This window comes from Aricia agestis, chromosome 6, assembly GCF_905147365.1.
Source record: "Aricia agestis chromosome 6, ilAriAges1.1, whole genome shotgun sequence".
Taxonomy (NCBI): Eukaryota; Metazoa; Arthropoda; class Insecta; order Lepidoptera; family Lycaenidae; genus Aricia; species Aricia agestis.
In genome coordinates this window covers 12,704,433-12,727,688 of record NC_056411.1, presented here as the reverse complement: position 1 = coordinate 12,727,688, position 23,256 = coordinate 12,704,433, and the positions used below count along the sequence as shown (strand labels likewise).

The window sequence follows — 23,256 nt, the reverse complement described above, 5'->3', positions numbered from 1 at the left end:
ACACAGTAATTTTAAAGTTCAAGGTCTTTTCGTGCCACAAAGCTGTTCGTGTGATATCTTGATTTCTGTCCATACTATAGATACCTAAAAGATTTAAGGTGAAGAAAAATAAATAATGAATTAAAATGTTCACTCACTGCCACACATGGTCCAAGTCCATTCTGAAGCCCGCGTTGGTCCGAGGTAGTCCATCGGGCAGAGTATCGTTGCCGAAGAATATGTCCAAGTCTATGCTCCTGTGTATTTGCTTTACCAGCTGTTTACCTAAAGCCTAAAACAATATCGTAAATTTTTTAACCGACTGCAACAAAGTAAATAAAGACAATGTTTTGCAATGGACCGACTGTACTACTTGTCTAATTTTGATAAAGGAGGTGTCAATTTAGACATGTAAAAAGGCCCAAGTAATATAAAATTTATAACTTATATTATAGAGTTATAGTTTTAAATAAAAGTTGCAGTTATTGGTTAGTACCATTTTTAAAACTTACTCGAATAAACAAATCTTGTAGAAGGAAACTCCACTTTAGATCCCCATCACCTTTCATGTCTGGTAGTTCGTATTTACACAATAAGTAACCTGTTTTCGGTCCAAATCTGAAACAATCGTTTATGCAATTAGCATAGTATTATTTTTTTGTTTATTAGAGTTACATCAACAAAAATAAGTTTAGTTGATTGTAATGATACATTTTTGTCAAGCCGGCATGGTGATTACTGAAAATGTTCTTGCGATAGAATATCTGCTGTCTCTAATTAATTTTGTATACAAAAATTCTGACAGACAGCAGATAATAGGCAACTGCTGTCAATCGCCTGTAGTACTACTGTTGCAAGATATACGTAATAACCCTGCAGATACACTGAACAAACTCACATAAAATCAGCGTCAGCCTTAACAAAGCTAAGTTTCTGTAGGGGCGTGGCCGCCTGTACGCTCACTACGCGCCGCAGACCGGGGTACATGTCTACGCGAGACTTTATGTATATCTCCTTAGCCTTCATCTTGGGCAAATCGACCTGTCAAACGAAGTAGAAAATTAAGATAAAAGTAGATGTTATTTTGTAGTACCTAAAAACAATTTGAAAGTTTTGATATATTATATCTAAAATCTAGTTTGTTACGTTCGATTTTATTGTATAAAAGATACTCCTTTCAAAATATATTTAAGTAAATATTAGGAAGGACCTTAGCAGTTAGCAGTTAGTCGGCGAGAGAAGAGAGAGAAGGGTTATTTATTTTATGAATAAAAAATGTCGTTATGAATAACAAAATGTTTAACCAAAACACAAAATTATTACCTTGAAGGATATATCGGTGAAGTTCTGTTGGAAGTCCGCTCGTGCGTGCGCGGTTGCTTGTACGGGCTCGGCTACGTGCGCGGACACGCCATATGTGGTTGTGTCCGCAGTGAACTTCACGCGCACCGATATGGGCTGCCCTTGGCCCTTGGGGACGAGTGTTAGGGCCATCTAGAAAGATTGTTACATAATGAAGAAAACAAAGTTTCGTTTGTCATTCACAGTCCTATAAGGATCTTTTGGCAAGTGCCAATGCAAATCTTGTAAATGTCACTTAAGACGTAGCGGATTCAAAAAATTTGAATCGGCTCTTAGTTAATGTAATCGAAATGCATATTATGTGCTGGTAGATTGTATTATATAAACAAAAACTTACCTCTAAAGGTTGTCGATTGATAACTTTTCCAGTTATGCTGTACTCCAGGGTATCACTCACAAAGGAGCCTCTAATGTCATCTTTTTCAAATTCTCCTAGGATTTTCATTGCCCTGTTAACAAAACAAATTGTAAATCAAATTAATTAGGCTGAAACGATAAAAATATGTTTCCGTTTAGCTAAGCCATAAGCTTGTATTTAAAAAAAAATACCTTAGACCCTTATGTGGACTACTAAGAGTCACGCTGATAGAGGACGGCCACTGATCAGCCTTCAGGGAGTAGAAGTTGTTTTCGCTGTTGAAGTCTACCGTCAGGGTTTTCTGATTGTTCTCTTCACTGTACAGTAGGGCTGTTTCCGCCGGGGAGAGAACCGGAACTAGAGCACCGCGGGCTTTGAACCGGATGTAGCGGGACGGCGGCGGTCGCCATACCACGTCGGCGAATACCTGATTTCAATTTGTTTGATTTAAATTTGGGTAGCATTTAAGTACGAGTTAATTACGCAATACATTATAGTTATAATAAATTATAACTATAATGTATTGCGTAATAAATTATTATAATAAATTATAGTTCTTCTGTTAAAGAAATTGATTCATAGGGATCATATTATCAGATCTTACGAAATCGATCCAAGGACGGATGACGGTCGTAAGTTCCACATCTGTCCGTAAATCAATTTCTGATGCTACAAAAGTTTTAAAGATTTAAAATTATTTTTATTAATTTGTAATTATTTTTAAAATTATTAAACTACATTAATTTGTTTCTGTCATTTGAAACTTACATAATTATTTTGATCGCCTTGTTCTATTTGTATACCACCACCGAGGACATTCTCAAGGTCAGAGAAATCTTTCTTGAATTCCATCTTGATGAAGTAGTCCTCGAGGTACGGCGATGTTAGATTCAGACTGCCAGACGTCTCCACGAATGGGTCATCCAACTAAAAACATATATATAGTTTTAAATATGATTATGCATAATAATACTCAAATGTAAAATAACAATCGCATAATATATTCACTCCATGAAAACCACGACACTCCCTAAGAAGAGTATATAATGACTCCGCGTACTTCATAAATATGTGTGTGTTCGAATGCTTATGTATAACTACGAACGTAACGTAGACATAGTCCTCGCCTATCTCTTTTATTTGTGTGCATGTGTGTTACCTCGAGGCGCGCTCTCGACGTGACGCTAAACGACGGCATGGCGAGGTCTGCCGCGAGCTTCCACAGCGCGCCCTCCAGCCGGGCGGACACGCGCGCCTCGAGCGCCGGCAGCACCGCCAGCGGTGTCGCTACCGCCACGGACGCCAAGTGCGCGCGGTACGCATCGTCCTCCCCTATCTCGTTCATGTAGAACGTCTTGTAGGAAATCTGTGGAAATGATCAATGGATACTTCTGTTACACCCACTTTTGTAAACAGCCCCCTTAGACAAAGAATCTTTCGTTAAAAACGATGACGAAATTCGTTAACAAAATGTATGCGGTTTGACATAAGTCATCGCTAAATGACATTTCGCTTGCGAAGACTAATGTCAAATCCCATACATTTTGATAACGAATTTCGTCATCGTTTTTAACGAAAGGGACTTTGGCTATAGCCCCCAAAATCCTTAATAATAATAATTAGCGAAAATATGTTTGTCTGTCAGATATGTCGGCTGAACCGATTCAGACGAAATTTGTTATGGAGATACATTGAGAGACGGTAAAGGACATAGTATTATAGTTTTTATGGCAAAAATTTTTCGACACAACGGATTTGAGAGCGTATTCCAGTAGATTAATATTTTATCTTATTTCTCTTTCCCGCTTTAAAAGAAGAAGACATATTAAAAAAAATAACTGAAATATCACAAGAAAGAAAGCAACGAAGAAGGAACGAAACGGTTAATTGACTAATAATTTAAATAGCTTTGGAATATTTTAAACGTACCTCATGCCAATATGTCCCATTGTAAAGTAGTGCGACCCATGTAACGTTGAACTTCTCTCCAATAGTGATGTCCACTGTATACACGGACTTCAGCTCCTTGACAGCTTGGAACGGAGTCACTAAGTTCAGGGTGTTTCTCATTACTGTGTATTCCTGTAAAAACAGAAATGTTAATAATTACTAGTATGCGTTTGCTCCTTGTACACATTGACACGTGCCAAGACGCAAGCGGGCGTACATACGTCTCAGTGGACGTATGAAGCGGTTTACATACTTAAAAAACCTTTGAAATATTTTACCTCAAGAATGAAAACATCTGTCAGCACAATAGGTGGTTTCTCGGGTAAATGGAGTGTTGCATTCGCTTCTATAATGTCTTCTTCGTCAGGGCCTACAAACTGAAAAAAAAAAAGCAAATGCTTGTATTTAAAATCTGACCTCTGTGGCTCAGTGGTGAGCGCGTTGGTAGCTCAAGCCGGGGGTCGCGGGTTCGAATCCCGCCGACGGAACAAAAAGTTTTCAATGTTCCCGGGTCTGGATGTGTATTAAATATGTGTATGATATAATAAAAATCTTAAATATATGTATAGTATAAAAGTATTAAATATATTTCCGTTGTCTGGTACCTGTAACACAAGTCCTTTAGGTACTTAGCACGGGGCCAGACTGACGTGGTGGGAAGCGTCCATAGATAAAAAAAAAATTGATGGAAAGCAACTTCCGTCGCCCATGGACACTCGTAGCATCAGAAGAGCTGCAGGTGCGTTGCCGGCGTTTTAAGAGAGAATAGGGTAATAGGGGAGGGTAAGGATGGGAAGGGAAGGGAATAGGGGAGGATAGGGAAGGGAATTGGGCCTCCGGTAAACTCACTCTCTCGGCGAAACACAGCGCAAGCGCTGTTTCACGCCGGTTTTCTGTGAGAACGTGGTATTTCTCCGGTCGAGCCGGCCCATTCGTGCCGAAGCATGGCTCTCCCACGTATGATATTATTTTATAGGTAATAAAAAAGTTATTGTAAACAGTTTACCTTCATCAAGTGTGCGTGGAAAGTGATAGTAGGATAGTATAAAGTATCCAAAACAATATTGGCAGAAGTGTCAAAGTTGTCTACTATCATATCTGGGTTTGAAGGTTTCTTCTGCAGCCGGTCCCGAATAACCTCTACTAGACCTTTGCCTGCGTCCACTAGGAGTATTGCTACGCCGAACTTAAAAGAAAAACAAGTTATATAAATAGAAAAAAGTGCGTACATAATGTGCGTACGCGTGCCTGCTCGTAGTTTAGTGAACGGTTTCTTTTTATATATTTGACATGTATCTTTATAAATTACAAGTTAATATTATTATTAAAGTAAGTTAAGTACTAAAAAAATTGTGTTACATGATTTTTTTTTACAGAAATACATATTTACCTTGTGTTTGGAGAGCCTAAGCGATAATTCGGTATCGAGTCCATTGCCGTATACGTTTTTAAGTACAAGACCGTTCTCTTCGAAGTTTTCCAATGGAGTATACAACTTGTAAACGTAAACGAAGTTGAGTATCGAGCGATAGTGCCAAATGCCCGTCACACCGAAGTCCATCGCACCCCATCCTACTCGGAAATCCACCTAAAATGTGCATTAAAGTTATGTTATTGTCTCCAATTATTTTCCCCTTTCTCTTTATCTAAGAAATATCTTAGAGATAGAAAGAGAGAAAAAAAAAACAATATTCTTGTTTTTGATTTAATTGTGTAGTTAATTATAAACCTTACCTCTTCGGTAGCTCGCCTTGCCGTTATCATCGCTCGGTTTAAGTACTCTATGGGTAGAGCGACGTGTCCAAATATTTGAAAGTCTTGCAGGGAAGTCAGCTTTAAAAGAACTTCGATACCTGAAGACACATGGAATTAGAATCAAAATTAGATTTACACAGCGAATAATTATACAAAGGTCGGCTTTATTTCGGCAAATTGGAAAAGTCACTTGACAGAACACAAACTTTATTAGAATAAAGCATCATATTATAATTTGTCAGAAGACATGGAAAAATACTTTGTTCTTTATTTATCTTGACAATTAAAATAAGTTTCGTGTAAGCAGAGAGATGCTAGATTACATTGGGTTTTGGAGGTTATAATTTTGTCAGCTGCAACTGCAGCGTAGTAAATAGATTTACCTGCAGGTACTCCCCGTCTACAATAAACCAAAGTCTATAAAAAATCACCAAGACATTGGCAACTCTTGGAGCTATGTAAAGAAAATAATAACAAACCTGTAGTTGTAGAGGGCGTAACCACCATGGCGACAAGATGGCGGTCGGCCTCCACGAAGCCGAACCGCGCGGTCGTCTCCGCCAGCTGCGGCAGCGGACTGCTGATGTTGACGGTTAGCATGCAGTTGGTTATGCGCCGCATGTGACCTGTATGAGAAGATTCTTAATGTTAAACATGAATTTCCACTAATAATCTATGACACATTTAATAGCAATGATATTGTATTATCCGGATATTGTATTTTACTGGCCCGACAAAACATCGCTGAAATAGAAGTCTGTACTTACGATAAAATATACAAAACATGCAAAACTTACCGTTGACGTAAATGTTGACTACTTTATCTTCTAGGTCCAGGTATGTGACGCCTTTTATGTCTCGCTTGTTACCCAGTACGAATGCAGTACGGAGAAAACCTTTTGTATAGCCCTATTACATATTAAAGGTTATTTGTTAACTATCTTACTAATAAATATATTTAAGCAGCGTATGCATATTTAGGAAAGCTGTCTTTGTCATGTCACATTGTCAATGTGCCTGACAAAGAAGAAAAGATAACAACATAATAACGAGATAAAAACAAGAGTTGTTATAAAGTCCAAAAGTTCGCTTTTCAGTCTTAACTCTTAAGTCATTATAAAGATAGTAATTAATTAATAAATAAAATAATAACCTGGAACGGAGTTTGCAGGGTGACCCGACCGGTGATATTATTCTCGTTCTGTCCTCTGTCAATAGCCCACGACGAATTAATCATCATCAAGCCGTCTTCATTATACTGTAAAAATTAATTATATACTTATACTCTTACAACGCTACTTTATTGGCCACGCCCATTTATAAATTTTGTTGTGTCTGTATCCGCGTGAGTTCAACAAGAATCCTACATGAGAAATATTTATTTTTTCATTGTTTTGAATTAATACCTAACTGTCACCATCCCAAATCTTAACAAAATACGTTCAACAGTATCCCATAGCAATAAACACCGATCTATCCTCTAAACTTTTACATCAACATAAATACGATTACCTCCACAAATTGCAATGAATCAGATATTTTATCCGTCACATTTTCGCCTTACCTGAAAACTCAACAGTGTATCAGCACTCTTCTTCCAAATAACCGTATGTTTGGCAATGGCGGCTGCTTTGGGCAGCGTCGGTATGGTCGAGTTGACTGACGCGTTGATCTCCCCATAGAACTTGTTAGTGTTGATCAGATAGTCCGCTAGCAGACCAAACGCTAGGAAATCCTCCTGCCATTTCATACTGCCGTTTATTGACTGCATGTTGTCCTGGTATCGCCACCTGAAATGAAAAAAAAAATGTGGAATTTGGTAACTATAGTCCGGTTGTGAAGCGCTTACAAAAATTGTCATTGCCATTTATTTATCGTTACTTGTCACTTTCACTCGTAAAAGTGACAAGTAGCGATAAATACACAATATATTGCTATTTCGCTCCTATCGTGTACCTGTTAGAACGAGATAACAATACGTAATATACCGCAACTGAAAGAAAAAGTTGAAAAAAGATGACATGGCAAGTTGGAGCAGTACTTTTTATCTTTGTACTTTGTATGTGAAATCACATTATTTACACGTTTGACAGTCGCGTAACTGATATAACTAGAGATCGCCCAATGGTCGAAATTCGACCTTAGTTTCAACAACATTAGGACTACTAAGTACCTATATTTTGTAAAAAATATTGAATTTATCGTACTTTTTTCAACTCTTGTCTCTGGGGCCGTGCAAGCATTGTCTAATAGTATCTTAGATTCAATAAAAAATACTATAATCCATTTTCAATTTGTCAACTTGTTGTCAACAGACTTCAACCATAAATAAAAGAGTGTAATTCGTATGTATAGGCTTGTCACTCAAAAATCTGTCATTTCTCATGTGTGTGTGTTGTAGTGTGTGTAATGTTTTATTTGTTAAAAATATATATGATAAAAGCATAATTTCAAAATAATATTAGTTCGATGCACTCCTTCACCATATAAACTGTAACTGTGCAAAATTTCATGCACCTACGTCTCCCCATTTTTCGTAAAAAGGGTTACAAAGTTTTTCGTTCGCGTATTAATATTATGATATAGTAACTAGATGCTGCCGCAAAAAAAGATCATTAAAATTAACTTACAAACTCATATCATGGAAAAATGTAATCAGAGGTTCAGCGGTTTAGGCGTGAACAGGCAATAGACAGACTTTTCTATCTAAAATATTATACATTACAATGTAACTCACATCATATCCAAGCTGTTGTCCCGCCAGCCGTCAAAGGGCGTGGTGAGGTGGGAGTGTACCGCGTACTCAGTCTGGTTCGCCGCGCGCGAGTACGCACGCACACGCCATGCCGCCGCCGACCCGCCAGCCCAACCGCCCCGTACTAGCCACTCTAGGTACCAGTCTGCAGAAAGTAATAGAAGATTTAAGTGTTTTTTTTAATGAAATAAGGGGGCAAACGAGTCACCTGATGGAAAGCAACTTCCGTCGCCTATGGACACTCGCAGCATCAGAAGAGCTGCAAGCTGGTTTTGCTTTTTCTCTTATTTTATACCCAATTGTAGATAAAACGTGGGTTTTTTTTATAAAATAAGGGGGCAAACGAGCAAAAGGGTCACCTGATGGAAAGCAACTTCCGTCGCCCATGGACACTTGCAGCATTAGAAGAGCTGCAAGTGCGTTGCCGGCCTTTTTAAGGGAAAGGGTAATAGGAGAGGGTAGAGAAGGGAAGGGAATAGGGTAGGGAAGGGAAGGGAATAGGGGAGGGTAAGGAAACGAAGGGGTAGAGGATTGGGCCTCCGGTAAACTCACTCACTCGGCGAAACACAGCGCAAGCGCTGTTTCACGCTGGTTTTCTGTGAGAACGTGGTATTTCTCCGGTCGAGCCGGCCCATTCGTGCAGAAGCATGGCTCACGTATAAAAGTGTGTTCTTAAACCTCGTAATAATAAAAATATTGACATTGTACTATCTGAGGAGTTGATTCTTAAGCAGATGGCGGACTCACTTATAATTTGGTCGCGTAATGTCAAACTTAGCCAACAGAACACGACTTACACATTATAATACATATATTGAATTTACATAACCCGACCCACATAATATGTAGGTCCGCCATCGCCTGCGAATCAATTTCTTTGATGGTAAATACAGACGTTACAGTTATACAATATACTGTCTTGACGGACAAAAACAATGTAGATCCTTTCTTATATATTATATAGGATAAGTGTATTACATAGAAGAAAAATAAATCAACAAACGAATGGTTGGTTGCGTTGCGAAAGCGAGATAGAAGAAAATGATTGCATTTCAAAGAATTGCTGACACTTTTTGGTGTATGGTTCCTTAAAGGTAATGTTAGTTATAAAAGCGACTCACTTTTCAACAAGAACTCGAACTCCGCATTCACCACATTCCCCGGATAATGCAGGGTAACATCGCCAGCGTGATTCCAGTCCCCCTTGTGATCCAACTTGGCGTCAATACCGATCTTCTGCGACGGGTCCCGATTGGCGTCCCAGTTGAGCGACGCACTGAGACGCCTCTGATGCGCCGTCACCGCACGCTGGTATACTACGTGCACGTCACGGTACCTATAGATACAATTTTTTTGTTTAACGATATACAGGTGATAGAAAGAGCAATAATTTATTATACTTTAGAAAACAGTAAAACAGTCAGTAAAACTACTCTCTTCTCTCTAGATCTCTATCTTTTTCTATACTAATTATTCATCTGTGGTCACCGCCGTTGGTTTTACAATTAGTAAATCTTATAAATGTATACTTTATAACTATTTATGTAAGACTGTTTGGAGACCCCAATAAATGAAAATGAAATGAAAATAGTATTCGTATGCTTATTTATACTTATTTTATTTTAAAATGGACATAGACCGACAGCGGACCTACGTTATTTAATCAGCTAAAGTCAATCAATGTTAGTCGTCCTCTGTTGGCTGACATAATCCAACTAAATAAAGTAGGTCAGCCATCTGGCTATGAATCAACTTGTCTGATAATACCTACAATTTATAACGAGACGATAGAAAATCATTTTATAGAGACGATAAACAGTATGATTAGTGCGATTGGTTGCGAGTGATTGGTGCGGGGCGATTGGTTGATGATATAGCTCACGCCACGATTTCGCCTCTGCCTGTATTGAACAGCAAATCGCCTTAATAGTTTTAATTACTAACTGGTCGATATGCAGGTCCATGCTAACGTCAGTGTTGTTGTTGAGGTCGGCGTTCAGGTTGAGGCTGTATACGCGCTCCCCGATGTCCACCTCGGCGTAAGTGGTAAAGTTCTGCTCCGATATCAGTATGTACCGCACTAGAGTTTTGTACGTGTCCGCGTCGTATTCACCCTGTAGAAAAAAAGTAAGTATTTAAAGTATTAAGTACATAAAATTAAAGTGTAGTTATTCTTAACAAAATGAATGTTTAGAAGCGATCTAGAGATTAATAATAATAATTAATCTCTAGATAATCGCATATACAAAAAATAATCAACATATTAATTACTAGCTGTTGCCCGCGACTTCGTCCGCGTGGACTTCAGTTTATAGCGCGCGATGTCAACAAAATTGGTGTCAAAAGCTTTTATAAAAAAACCCTGGTACCCCTTAAATCAATACAGCTGTGCAGTGTGCACACAATAAGTATTTCATTTTTTTATATTAAACTTTATATTTTATGCCAAATTTTAAAGCTTATTTAGCCCTCCAATTACACAACTTTACCCATAAACTATTTATCATTGATAGATTTAAGGTTACGTCACTGCACAGATAAAGTACTGACTTATTTAATACCGTAGAATAGATATAACAATCGAAAAAAATCGAAACTTAAATGTAAGATGATACCACGTCTTATAGAAAGACTTTTGAGCAAGCGTCAGCGCGATGTAGAAGACGCACGGCGCCATCTATTATGAACTGTTGGAACTAACTTAATTTGAACAAATTTACGCATTTTCACCCCCTTACAACCCTTTTTTCCAGTAAAAAAGTAGCCTATGTCCTTTCTCAGGCTTTAGACTATCTGTATACAAAATTTCATTACAATCGGTTCGGTAGTTTTGGCGTTTGGCGTGAAAGCGAGACTGACAGACAGACAGACAGACATACAGAGATACTTTTGGCGTTTGGCGTGAAAGCGAGACTGACAGACAGACAGACAGACAGAGATACTTTCGCATTTACAATGTTAGTATAGATTATGTGCACACTGCACAGCTGTTTTTGGGTATTTTGATTAATTAAGGGCCGCGCTACACCGGAATGGCAGCGGCGAGGCGAGCACTTTCAGCGCTGCCATTCCGGTGTAGCGCGGCCCTAAGAGGGGTACCACTTACCAGGGTTTTAAAAAGTTTTTAAATTTGACACACATTTTGTTGACACCGCGCGCTATAAACTAAAGTCCACGCGGACGAAGTCGCGGGCAACAGCTAGTACATAAAATATGTTTAAGATTTTTGAAATTTTATTTTAATACACATCCAAGACCCAGGAACATTGAAAACTTTTTGTTCCGCCTGCGGGACTCGAACCCAGGACCCCCGGCATGAGCGCTGGCCACGCGCAATGCGAATTCATTTTCATCGATATTTTCATGGAAATAAGATATTTTCCCACATCAAAATGTAGCCTATGTCCTTTCTCAGACTCTAGAATAACTGTATACAAAATTTCATTGCAATCGGTTCAGTAGTTTTGGCGTGAAAGCAAGACAGACAGACAGACAGACAGACAGACAGACAGAGATACTTTCGCATTTATAATATTAGTATGGATAAAGTCCGCTGTCTTGGTCATTCATGTGACATTTATAATGCAGTAGACAAAGATAACCTTGTATAGTTATTCGCTGTGAATATTTTTATTTGTACGGCATGGCTAGAAATAACTAATAACTAATTATAGTTACATTTTGTATAGTAGCTCTTATTGTATATGTATGTTAGTCATTAAGCCTTAAGGTATATATTGTATGGGCCTATGTAGAATAATATAAATAAATATTTCAATTTGTATATTCTCACTTTTAGGTTAGGGCTTACCTCAGCTATAAAAGTAACTTGGCGGTTATCTTGAGTAAATCTCGCGTCAACGGCTACATCTTTGAAATGGCTGCTGTTGATCAGCACTTTCAGTCGGTGCGACGCCATATTGGTTTTGGACTGGTCTTGATACACGGCGTCTATGTTGAAGTCCACACCAGTAAACCACATGCCTACAGCATTGACCTGTAAAGTATTATTTTGTTTTATTGCCATAAAGTAAAATATTACATACGAGATACACTCATGACAACCAGTATCATTTTGCATGTGGCCGAAAACGAATGCTGGCGAGGTTTTGATTAACTTCCAGTACTTGCTAACGTTACTTCGAAAATGGCATATAATATGACAGAATATTTATTGTTGGCCGATACCTGAAATAAATGGTATCTTGTCACATTTGCATTCAACAGCCTGAAATTTTAAATATACCATACGCCATTGCGTTCGTCGCGAACACGTCACCCGATATCGCTATAGTTCCAAAGTCGATTGCGTAATATAGTTTGTCTTACTCTCACCTGGAAATCATTAGGTCGTTTCTCGTGTATCTTGGCCCGCACGTTGGCCGGATGTAGCGCAGGGAGCGTCACGTTCAGCTCCGCGTCTATGTACAGCTGCGTCCCGGGCGGCGCGAACACGTGACCCGATATCGCTATAGGCCGAGAGCGCGGGTTGAAGTTGAGCAGCGCTGAACCGGAGTACTTTGGACCTGTCTGTTGTAAGAATGTTATATGTTAGGTTAGATTAGCAAATAATAGGCAAGAGCAACTATAGCCCGGTCGCTGAACACTAAGCTCTTTTGACCTACCACTTCCTATCTCTTTTATGTTTTGTTGCCACCTGTATGATATAGCGTGTGAATGTAAGAGACAAGTAGTGATAAGACAATAGCAAATCCAAATTACTCCTAATCAAATTTTAGCCATATTATGTACCTGTTCATAATCCAACTTCATTATGATCGGCCTGGGTCTTTTCAGCGACATAGCCGTGTTGAGTTTAAGCCCAGTCATTTTGTCCACTCTCTGGAATACAAAGAGGAAACTCGGGTCCGCTTTGTTCTCCTTTGACGAGCTGACGTTTAATCCGACGTCGTAGTGGCTTTGGGATTTCTGTAAGAGAAAAAAAATCTGTTTAATAAAATGTAGAATATTACTAGATGATGCCCCAAACTTTTTTGCGAAAAAATCTCGCGGGAAACATATTTTTTTCTGAAAACAACTGTTCATAGACAATATCGCATTTATAACATTAGTGTAGTGTGACGTCCAGCAAAAACGCCAATACTATTCATAACAATTAACATTTTATTCTTTTGGTTTTTTCATTCTACTTCCTTTCTCTCAAATAGCTTACAAGTCTTAGTTATTTTTTCATACGATTTTATTTCTATTAACAAATAACAAATATTACTTACCACATTCCGCAAAATCGCATAGAAGTTATACACGGGGTACGCGGTGAACTCCATACCAAGCTCCCCGTATACATCATGTCTGAACGTCATACTCCTCTCGCTATATACCCCCTCGGCTTTGATCGTCTGCTTCGGGTTCTTATAGAACTGGTAGTCGAGCTGCAACTTTGTGCTGTGTGTGGGGCCGTTTACGGTGTAATATCCAATGAGCCGACTCGCCAGTTGTTTCGTTTGAAAGTCTGCGTTTATGTCCCATTGTGTGACGCCTCCTTTTGATTTTACTTTGCATGTTCCTAAAATTTTTATGTGACATATTTTGTGATATTATGCAACTTAAATCATGATAATATGAAGACAATTTTTGACCCAAAATTTAATTTTAATCATTGTGTACCTAAATGATTAAAAATCTCTAGGTAGATTTTAGCAACTATGCGAGTAACTGAACTAGATGAAATTCTGAGAAAGGACTAACACTCTGTATCTTTTTCACTCGCGAATGAATCATTTACGGCTGTGTAAAGAAGCTACAGTGAAATTCGTGCACAAGTAAAAGAGACAAGAAGCTTCACTTTCCTAGAATTTCTCCTTGTTTACTGACCCATGTCTAGTAGTAGTTAGATGTCTTATTTCATCTATATACTTTAGGGTGTGTATAGAGTTTGCTGTGAAAGTAACAGCACTGCAAGAGTAACTTTTTTCACCTTTGTATGGAAACATTAATGACGCGGAGTGGTTAAAAATGCTGTTTCAGCGGTACTTTCACAATGAACTCTTTATAAAGGACACATACACATTACACACCTAAGGGTGTGTAATGTGTATGTGTCCTTTACTCATGTATTTTACTCAAACTCAAATTTTTATTCGGAATAAATTTTTGCAAATGTTCTCTGAAAGTCTACATGATGCCTACCACCGGTTCGGGAACCAACCCGGCGAAAAGAATATTGTTGTGTGGAAGTGTTATCACTCAGTTTATGACACCTTGTATATTTGAACGTCTCACCTGACAGCTCAGCGATTTTCTCATCGTTGACTACCCAGTACGCGTGCGGTACCCACACGTACCCGTATTTTATATCATGTCGTTTAAAGGACATGACGGTATCGAACTGTTTCCTGCCGTCGATGTTGAGGACAGCTTCAAGGGACTTATCGTAGGGCTGGTTCCGGTATTGGCCCTTCGCCTTGATGGTACTTTCAGAGGACTGTACTGTCAGCTCTGCTAAGCTCGATGTGTTGGAAAATATTAGGTGCGCATTGAACATTCTTTTCTCCTGTAAATAGAAGTCATTTAGACATAAATATCTTATTTTATGTGTTACATACATGATACCAGCTGCGTTGAAAGAAATATATACCCTTAAGCGATTGTAACCAAGATGGCTATTTCTAAGTTATGAACGATGTCAACTGCGCACTGACAGTGCTATTAAGGGAGATCGCAGACGGCACACTTTTTGTGTGATCGAGTCTGCGGCGCACATACATGGCGCGGCCATGTCGACTGCATGTGCTCCGATCACACAAAAAGTGTGCCGTCTGCGATGTCCCTTAAATAAGTAAAGGCAAGAGTTGTCGAGTACTTTTTTCTGCCCTATGCACACATAATATATTAATAATTATATATATTAATAATCATTTGGCCGAAAAGGGCGCTCGGATATGATTGTAAGCAAATACCTATCCGACGTGTCAACCAATTGTCAGAATGGCGCATACTAGGTAAACATATCCTGCTGGATTCTGCTATTGGGCCTCTATATGTATAAACTTTTAAACTTTCGTGTTACATTATAATTGACACTTAACCCGACTTATTTCTAGAAGTGATGCTACTACGTACTTTTTTCTCGACGTTTCGGCCGTGTTGCAAAGGCCGTGGTCACGAGAAGACTGCAGGAGCGCGACGTCTTCGTTTGCACCATCGAATTGTCCAATATTTTTGTTCCAATGTATTTAAAGTCAGTAGGCTCAGTTCGACACACAACACACAGACAACACGGCCGAAACGTCGAGAAAAAAGTATGTAGTAGCATCACTTCTAGAAATAAGTCACGTTAAGTCCCGAACAAAAAACTCTATATGTATTTTCTCTGCCAAAGACTCTTTTGACGTATTATCTGACCTTGCTGTCGGGCGTGTCGTAGGACAAGTCAAGGACGTCGGCGGTGGCGTTGCGGTCCCAGCGGTAGCGGAACGAGTACGTGCGCGCCGAGCGGTCCGCCTTCTCCAGCGACACGATGTACTTGGCCGGCCCGCTCATCAAGAAGTACGGCGCGTCGCGGAGATTCGTCATGTTCGGGAACTGGAACATAACATCAATCATTAATATACAGTTGGCTATAATATAACTGACGGTTATTTTAAACTAGCTGACCCCGCGAACTTCGATTCGCAGTTCTAAGAAAGTCGATCCATGCGTAAACCGGGCATGCAAAGCAGTCAGTCCTTCGCCAGTTCTCTCACCGGTCGTGTCGGTCAGCCGCCCCACCTCATGGGAGAGTGATGGAATAGAAAGGGCACCCTGTGTATTGCGCGCACATTTGGGCACACATGTCTCTAGCGTATTTGGAAGATCTCCATGAGACAAGATGAGCCGTTACATTTCCGCAATTTTCGGAAGGATCTCTAATATTTTTTAAAATAAAACATAGCCTATGTTATATGTTCATCACAAAGGATGTAGTTTTCTGTAGGTAAAAGAATTTTTAAAATCAATTCAGTAGTTTTTGAGCCTATTCAATACATACAAACAACCAAACTTTTCCTCTTTATAATAATAGTACAGACAATAGTTCGTACGCGCTGCATTTCGTGAACTATGCGGTGCGTTCGACGCGTAAGGCGCGTATGATGCTGACAAATGTGGGATCAGCTTTACTGACAGAACATTTTGAAATGTATGGTTTCGATTCTTGACGTGATGGGCACCGGCCAGTGTGATGGGTTGTATTTAGGAACTTAAAATCAAGTCAATTTACATTAAAGTTTACAATACATACCTGGTAGGCAGCGCAGACTTTGATGCCGATGGCCTTGTCGAAGGCCGACCAGCTGCAGGTGTTCTGCTCTATGCGATTCTTGTTCAGGCCCATTTGTGGTATTTCCTCTTCACCGTGCAGTACTAGCAACTCAGACCTGTAAATATTGTAAGTAATTTAGCACGAATAAACTTTTGCTCGACTATGAATTTATTTTTATTTAAACTTAAATAATACCTTTATTACATTGAAGTCTTAACGTAATTCGACTGACAAGTACCAGAGACTAGTTAAACTAGTATTTACTGGTCTGTGCATGTACATACAAAAACTTATCTTATAGTACACAAGGGACTTTGTCATCAAATAGTCTTAGTTTGCTTAATTGAAAACAGAAAATACCTTCCCTATTTGACTTGACTTTGGGCAGTTTATTATCCACTAAAGTAGGGTTGTGGAATAAGGCCAAAGGCTTTGGGAGGAGGAAGAGAAGGAGACAAGAAGCTTTGGATCAAAGCTACTTGTCTCCTTCACTCGCCATGGTATATTATTGCTGTCTCATTTTCCCAGACATGCAATGTTTACTTACTTGGCAGCGAATATCTCCTGTTTATCCCTAGGTAGGGACAGGTCTAGACGCACCAGTCCAATGCCTCGTACGGCCAGCTTGGCCTCTACCGCTGTGGCAGTGTACAGTCGCGCGGATAGTCTTATGCCACTAGCTGCTAGCGAGTCAGCGTTCACGCTCATAGTAGCCGCTACGCTTACTGCCACACTAGACAAGAAAAAAAAGATATTAAAACAAACTCAACGTGATTATAATAATTATTCAAGCAAGACGATAGAAACAGACAGCGCTGGAAACGATTGTTTGGAAACTTAAAGTAAGTTCTTATAACATAACATGTTAGTATTTTAGATCTACCCCCCTTAAAAAAAAGCTCGAGTTCCTCGGCTTCCTTAGTTAAGTCAAGAAACTTTAAAATTGTCCATTACAAAAATATTTCCATTAGTAAGTCGTGTAAAAGTAGCTTATATTATGTTAATCGACATCAACTAACTCCATACCAAATTTTATTATAATCGTTCTGGTCCTTCAGACGTGAAGGAGTAACAAATATACAAAGTGACAAACTTTCGCATTTATAATATTAGGGTAGTGTGATAGTGTGATAATGACTCACCTAGGACTAATCTTCCCTTCAAAGTCCAGGTTGCCGGACCTCGAGAACTTGTCGACCACGGTGCCCGCCATCTTGGTGTTCACGTAACTGGTCCCCATGAGGTTCATGTTGAGAGGCAGACCACACCCGGTGGGCACGGAGAATGTGGTGTCGAGGAATAGAGACGCTTTGTTGTAGGATATTTCCTGGAATATACACATATGTATAGTATGCTGGTGTAAAATGAAAAGTAATTATCCCCTAAGGCTAATAGATCTTGACGATAGGCGATATCAGTTATTATGCTCTGAATGAAATACACGGGATACCTAAGTTTATCCTACCGTTGTTGATGAAAGTACTCGCACCATTCTAAACATATACAAGTAAAGCCTTACTGATATTGCGCTTTATATAAGTCGGTTAATATGATAGAATTTGGACATAATATTCAGACTTGGTTCTTTAAGGTTTTTCATTTGCGTACTTTAAGCATATATAGCGTACTACCGATTTTTGTTTTTAAAAGTACACTTATTCTAATGCTAAGTATTCACATACGGTTTTGCTCGATAGTTTTACTCAAAATCGAGCAAAATCCACCGTGTGGACCGCAAAACTCACAGCTCGAAGGCTCGCATCGAGCCCGTTTGAAGGCTCGAATCGAGCCGGCTTGACAATTTTTTCGACACTAGTTTTTATTATTTGTAGCTAATTTCCTTCGAACAGGAGTAAAACTATCGAGCAATGCTGAATGTGTGGACGAAAGCCTGAGCCGTGGTTTTTACTCTACATGATTGCTCGATCGAGCAAAACCGTATGTGAGTACTTACACTTAAAACTATGTGACTTATGTCATAATAATTAATGTTATAATATTTCAATAAGTAAAAACTTACTTTTCCCGATAAAATCTCCAAAATCCTCAATTTAGGGTCTAATCGTTGTAGTGACTTTTGTATCTCATCATTACCTTCAGCACTCCAAAACGATATTTCGTTTCCAAAGACTCTGAAACTCAACTCTGCCATGGGATAACGGTGCTTAAGCGCATTGTTTTCGTATCCAAGATCGTCGATTTTCGCTCGGATATCCTCCGTTTCGTTTGCGGATCTCGCGAACCTGAATTTACTGATTCTGTCAGTAATTTTTTCAGCGATTTTATTTTTGTTTAGAGTTCCGTTGGTACCAAACCATCCTTCGAAGTAGGTTTCGAATCCTTCGCCGCGTCCTTTCATCTGCAGAGAAAACATTTTACTTACTTTAATACAACTAGTTAGCGCACAATTTAGCGGAATGTTTGATTTTTTAACTGTTAATAGAAATAATTAGTACACATAAAAGATATTTATATCTAATTTTTTTTTATAATAATTAAATTGTCATTTTACAACTCTGCATGCATTAAATATTGGACGTACGCTGTGGCTGACTTGTCACAGGGCACTAAAGTGTTTTATTTAATAAATAATTTTCACTAACCTCAAACAAGTTAATAGATTCACCGAACATGTCAATAGTGAGATTCAAAGACACGGAGCGCGGGATGTACGAGTCCGGGGAGAAGATCACGTTTGCCTCGTAGTTGCCACCTACAACACATTCACAGATACAAAAACATTCGTTTACATTAAATACATAAATATTATACAGAATAAAGAGTTATGTTTCAGTTATAGGTAATAGGAGTGTAGTAAGTAATAATGGCGGTGATAAAGAACTGTGTTCAAATACTTCAGATTTTATACCAATAACTACACAACTGCATATATAATGTTGCATAATTTCATAAAGTTAAGGTACTGGCGAAATTCTTTTAACTCTTAAACGGGCAAAAAGGCCCACCATACATTCCCATCACTGCAACTCCTGTGTCGCCAGGATCAACAGGACAACTTTTAACTCTTGTTTATTTCTATAATATTTTCCTTTAAATACCATCTATACTTTATACTCTACATATAATAAAAACTAAGGAAGAGTAACTCCGTCAAAAAAAGTGCACCAAAAGGCTACAAAATGTGACCCGAATACATGCATATTTATGCATGTGTTCGGTACACATTTTTCGTGTATGTATACTCGAGTGACATTCAACCAGGTTGACATGACAATTTTGTCAAACTCATTTTACAATTTGTTTACATAGGTTTGTTTACTTACTTTTTACGTAGCTTTTTACAATATTATTGTTGTTAAAATGCCTAAATGCACTGTAAAATGGTGCAGAAGTCATACAGATACGACTTTTAATATAGGAATAACCACAAAAAACCTTTCATCTGTAAGTGAATTGTTTAAAATTATGCTTAAATTGCTTGTATTTTTGTCGACCCTCTCGTCGAATCTTGGTTTATTTAAGTTGGATGCTAGGGTATTTGCGTAAAATTAAGCTGGTCTCTTTGTGTTTGTCTTATTAAATTTACATGTTATTCTAAACTAAAAGTGCAATAATCAAAAAATAACATATTTAATTATAAAATTTTTACGAAGTCGCCATGGACAGTGTTATGCAAGATGTAACAATTCAATCATAAACGAAATTTTAGGGTCTGGCTGACATTATACTAAATGCGTTATAAGATGATATGGGTATTCTCATTAGAATCTCTTAGATTGGCTCTTAGAACAGCTATTAAAATATTATATTAATTGTGAGTTATAAACTTACGTAAGTTTTTAATTTCAATTCTGTAATAATTTAGCACATTTACATTTAAGAAAAACCTTGATTGTTTTGAAATTAATTTATTGTCTTTCTGAAATTTTTTGCTTGTAAATAAATATCTATGACATTTATTTAATAACATCATAATATCTTCTTTATGTTAAACAATTTTAATAACGTGGCACTCTAGGACTGCCGCGGTCCGCTTTATATGACGTTAACATAACCAGAACACGATCCGACACGTTCGCAGGCTGCGTATGCGACTTACTTTAGTAAACGAAGCGTTACGAAAGTCGAAAACATATGAAACGGTCGGCCGATTAGTCGGCTTCTTTGCAACCGACTAATCGGCTAGTCGGCTAGTCGGCCAAAGTCATGATCGGAACATCTCTAATATTATTATTATCGATGTCTTAAGGGTCAGTGGAAAATGTTTGATTTTAAAATAATAATTATGTGCTCGTTTCTTCGTATCACGAAGAAACGAGCACATAATTATTATTTTGCAGTATACACCAAGCACATCTACTATCAGTAGATGTGCTTGGTGTATACTGCATAATACTATCCGCTTTTGACAATTATTGTTTCATAAAGTTATGACAATGACAATAACCGCGTAGTGCAATATTATGATACGTTACCTGGGATACGACCTTGGCGAAAATCTGAATTGTCATCCATATAATCATACATATAAGTAACCTGCGTTATACTGATCGAAGAACACGCTCTCCTCGTAGTTTCTGGAGAACATTCTGAAGTCTGGACTGTCTTCAAGCTGCGGCATGGTGTTGCCAGATAGCAGGCCCTGTATCTCCACACGCGACGGAAGCGAAGATTGACCCAGGTTGTTGAGGTGACTCCATACGAATGTTGCCACTGGGAAAATATTGTTAAATAATATTTTAAATCTTTTAAATAATTTACAAATACATTTAATATTTCAGCGTTTGTCGATTTTTTACTAAGGACCTGTCGCATTTTTTCTGCAACTTTGGAAGTTTGGGGCTTTTATATGTATCTTTAGAATTTTAACCCATAAATCATAGAACATATTGCTGTCACGTACCTGCTTGAAATGCTTTATGCTATATAACATACTATATCGAAGTGTATATAAGTGAAGGAGACAAGGAATGGATGGAATGGATTGTTTCATCGTCTTTTCATACTAACGGTTAGCGTCCGGATTCGGGGCGGAACGGGCACGCAGGAACTACGTCGCAAACGCGCAACGCGATATCAGCGTTCTAAAATTTCAAAAGTTAAGTCACTGCAATCGTTGCGTATCAGCTACGTGTCCTCGACGTATTCGGGACGTATTCGCTGCGCACCCGCTCCGCCCTGAAGTCGCTCGCTAACCGCGATCGCACTTTATACCTTGGTTGACGGGCTCGTTGCGCAGCGTGTGGAAGATGTTGCGGAGTGTGGCGAGGTCGGGGCAGCGCATCACCTGCAGGTACGACGACACCCGCACCTCCACGTCCACGGCGTGGTGCCGGTACAGTTCCAGGAAGAACTCCCTGGGAATATTATAAATTACTATAGGGCCCGTCGGACGTTGTCCCGACATATCTGTGAAGTTTAAATATTTTGAAATGTCCCAACTCTTCATTTGATACCCCACATATAAACGTATTTTTTTACTTCTTTACTTTATGTCTTCTAGAGGATGTTGTAGCCATTCTAACATGAAATCATGTAGCATATAATAAGCGGACGATCAATAGGCTTCCAACAACACATCATTTGTCGTATATTGGTATAACTAGTTTAGAAGTTTGAGGCAACAGACGAACATCCATAGCATACATACATACAGGTCAGAATCATAGCCCCCTTTTCTGCAATATTTCGGGTAATAAGAAGGAATACATTACCTAGTATCCGTACAAGGTGTACGTCGGAAGGCGTCGACAGCGGCGATGCGTGCACGCACGTCCAACAGTGGGTCGCCCGCTATACGCAGCAGGCGCTCCGCAAACTCCTGACCGAAACCGCCTATGTTGCCTAGCGCTTTCATGGCAATCGCTAGCTGCAAGTAAATAGCGTAATTGTAACACAGCAGAATAACCAATATAACCAATAAAAAAAAAAACAACAAATCAACCAAAAAAATAACTAAAAATTTTCACTTTTATAAATTACCGATTTAATTAAGTCAAAATCAAAATTGTTTTATTTCTGAATAAATTTAAAATAAATGTTTTTAGAATGTCCTACATGATGCCTACCTATATAGTACCTATTTACTTTAACTCTAGTAAGTTAAGTTTAAGTTTATATATAACAAAACTAAAGCTTACATGGTCTCTCTCTTCTCTGGGTGCGTTGAGGATATCCTTGTCTTGAATTTCAGTGACTATTGATTGGAATGTCTCCAAAATTTGCTTCGGTATTTCTTCTTCGCAGCACTCTTGAACTGAATTTTATTTTATTATAAAGATTTTATGGTGTTTCTTTATTTTCAGATAACAGTTGAAGTTAATTCTAAAGGTGGGTTGTACCAACTTACTTTAACCATAACTGTAACTATAACTACAGTGCAAAATGTCAAATCTTTGGTTAACCACTCGAGCGACGCCATATTTTACGATAACCAAAATTTACTATGGCTCACAGTGTTGTTATAACAAATATTTTCCCTGTCTCAATCCCATTAATTGTCATTGTAGCTTTAATAGAAAAATAAACACAACAGACATCTATTAAATTCTGTGATCAAAGTTAAGGTTAAAGTTAAGTTAGCCTAGTAAATATAACCACGCCTCTGGTGCAAGCTCAGTCTCCCATATTCATCATGTGTAGAACATTGAAATATTCCACACATGATGACAATATTAAAAAACAAAATAATAATTGCTCGTAAAACTCACGTGTTTTCCCGCTGTGTTTACAATATGAGTGCACCATAGATGATACTGTGAAACTTATCACTTTGTCATACTTCTCAGTTTGTAACAACTCCAGCATACTCTTTAACATTTCTAGCTTTGGTCTGCAAAAAAAAGAGTGTAATTATGTATTACGTACGGTATG

General features: G+C 38.5%; 1 protein-coding gene across 1 annotated transcript in view; it reads right to left on the bottom strand.

Annotated features, from left to right (window-relative positions):
• Window positions 1-23,256, bottom strand: part of LOC121728328 — a 54,178-nt gene that overhangs the window by 15,489 nt on the left and 15,433 nt on the right. Inside the window, exons 11-46 of the mRNA XM_042116486.1 lie at window positions 23,094-23,215; window positions 22,524-22,639; window positions 22,098-22,252; window positions 21,598-21,740; window positions 20,920-21,096; window positions 19,026-19,135; window positions 18,443-18,781; window positions 17,565-17,749; window positions 16,970-17,155; window positions 16,402-16,537; window positions 15,525-15,704; window positions 14,403-14,673; window positions 13,394-13,686; window positions 12,912-13,088; window positions 12,495-12,689; window positions 11,971-12,156; window positions 10,104-10,273; window positions 9,281-9,495; window positions 8,142-8,304; window positions 6,969-7,194; window positions 6,558-6,662; window positions 6,202-6,313; window positions 5,884-6,030; window positions 5,384-5,502; window positions 5,040-5,237; window positions 4,656-4,835; window positions 3,928-4,026; window positions 3,629-3,781; window positions 2,859-3,065; window positions 2,468-2,626; window positions 1,891-2,126; window positions 1,679-1,790; window positions 1,303-1,473; window positions 878-1,020; window positions 492-597; window positions 138-271 (exon numbers count right to left, since the gene is read on the bottom strand). Coding sequence (XP_041972420.1) covers window positions 138-271; window positions 492-597; window positions 878-1,020; window positions 1,303-1,473; window positions 1,679-1,790; window positions 1,891-2,126; window positions 2,468-2,626; window positions 2,859-3,065; window positions 3,629-3,781; window positions 3,928-4,026; window positions 4,656-4,835; window positions 5,040-5,237; window positions 5,384-5,502; window positions 5,884-6,030; window positions 6,202-6,313; window positions 6,558-6,662; window positions 6,969-7,194; window positions 8,142-8,304; window positions 9,281-9,495; window positions 10,104-10,273; window positions 11,971-12,156; window positions 12,495-12,689; window positions 12,912-13,088; window positions 13,394-13,686; window positions 14,403-14,673; window positions 15,525-15,704; window positions 16,402-16,537; window positions 16,970-17,155; window positions 17,565-17,749; window positions 18,443-18,781; window positions 19,026-19,135; window positions 20,920-21,096; window positions 21,598-21,740; window positions 22,098-22,252; window positions 22,524-22,639; window positions 23,094-23,215 — 6,126 coding nt within the window. The remainder of the gene's footprint in view (window positions 1-137; window positions 272-491; window positions 598-877; window positions 1,021-1,302; window positions 1,474-1,678; window positions 1,791-1,890; window positions 2,127-2,467; window positions 2,627-2,858; window positions 3,066-3,628; window positions 3,782-3,927; window positions 4,027-4,655; window positions 4,836-5,039; window positions 5,238-5,383; window positions 5,503-5,883; window positions 6,031-6,201; window positions 6,314-6,557; window positions 6,663-6,968; window positions 7,195-8,141; window positions 8,305-9,280; window positions 9,496-10,103; window positions 10,274-11,970; window positions 12,157-12,494; window positions 12,690-12,911; window positions 13,089-13,393; window positions 13,687-14,402; window positions 14,674-15,524; window positions 15,705-16,401; window positions 16,538-16,969; window positions 17,156-17,564; window positions 17,750-18,442; window positions 18,782-19,025; window positions 19,136-20,919; window positions 21,097-21,597; window positions 21,741-22,097; window positions 22,253-22,523; window positions 22,640-23,093; window positions 23,216-23,256) is intronic.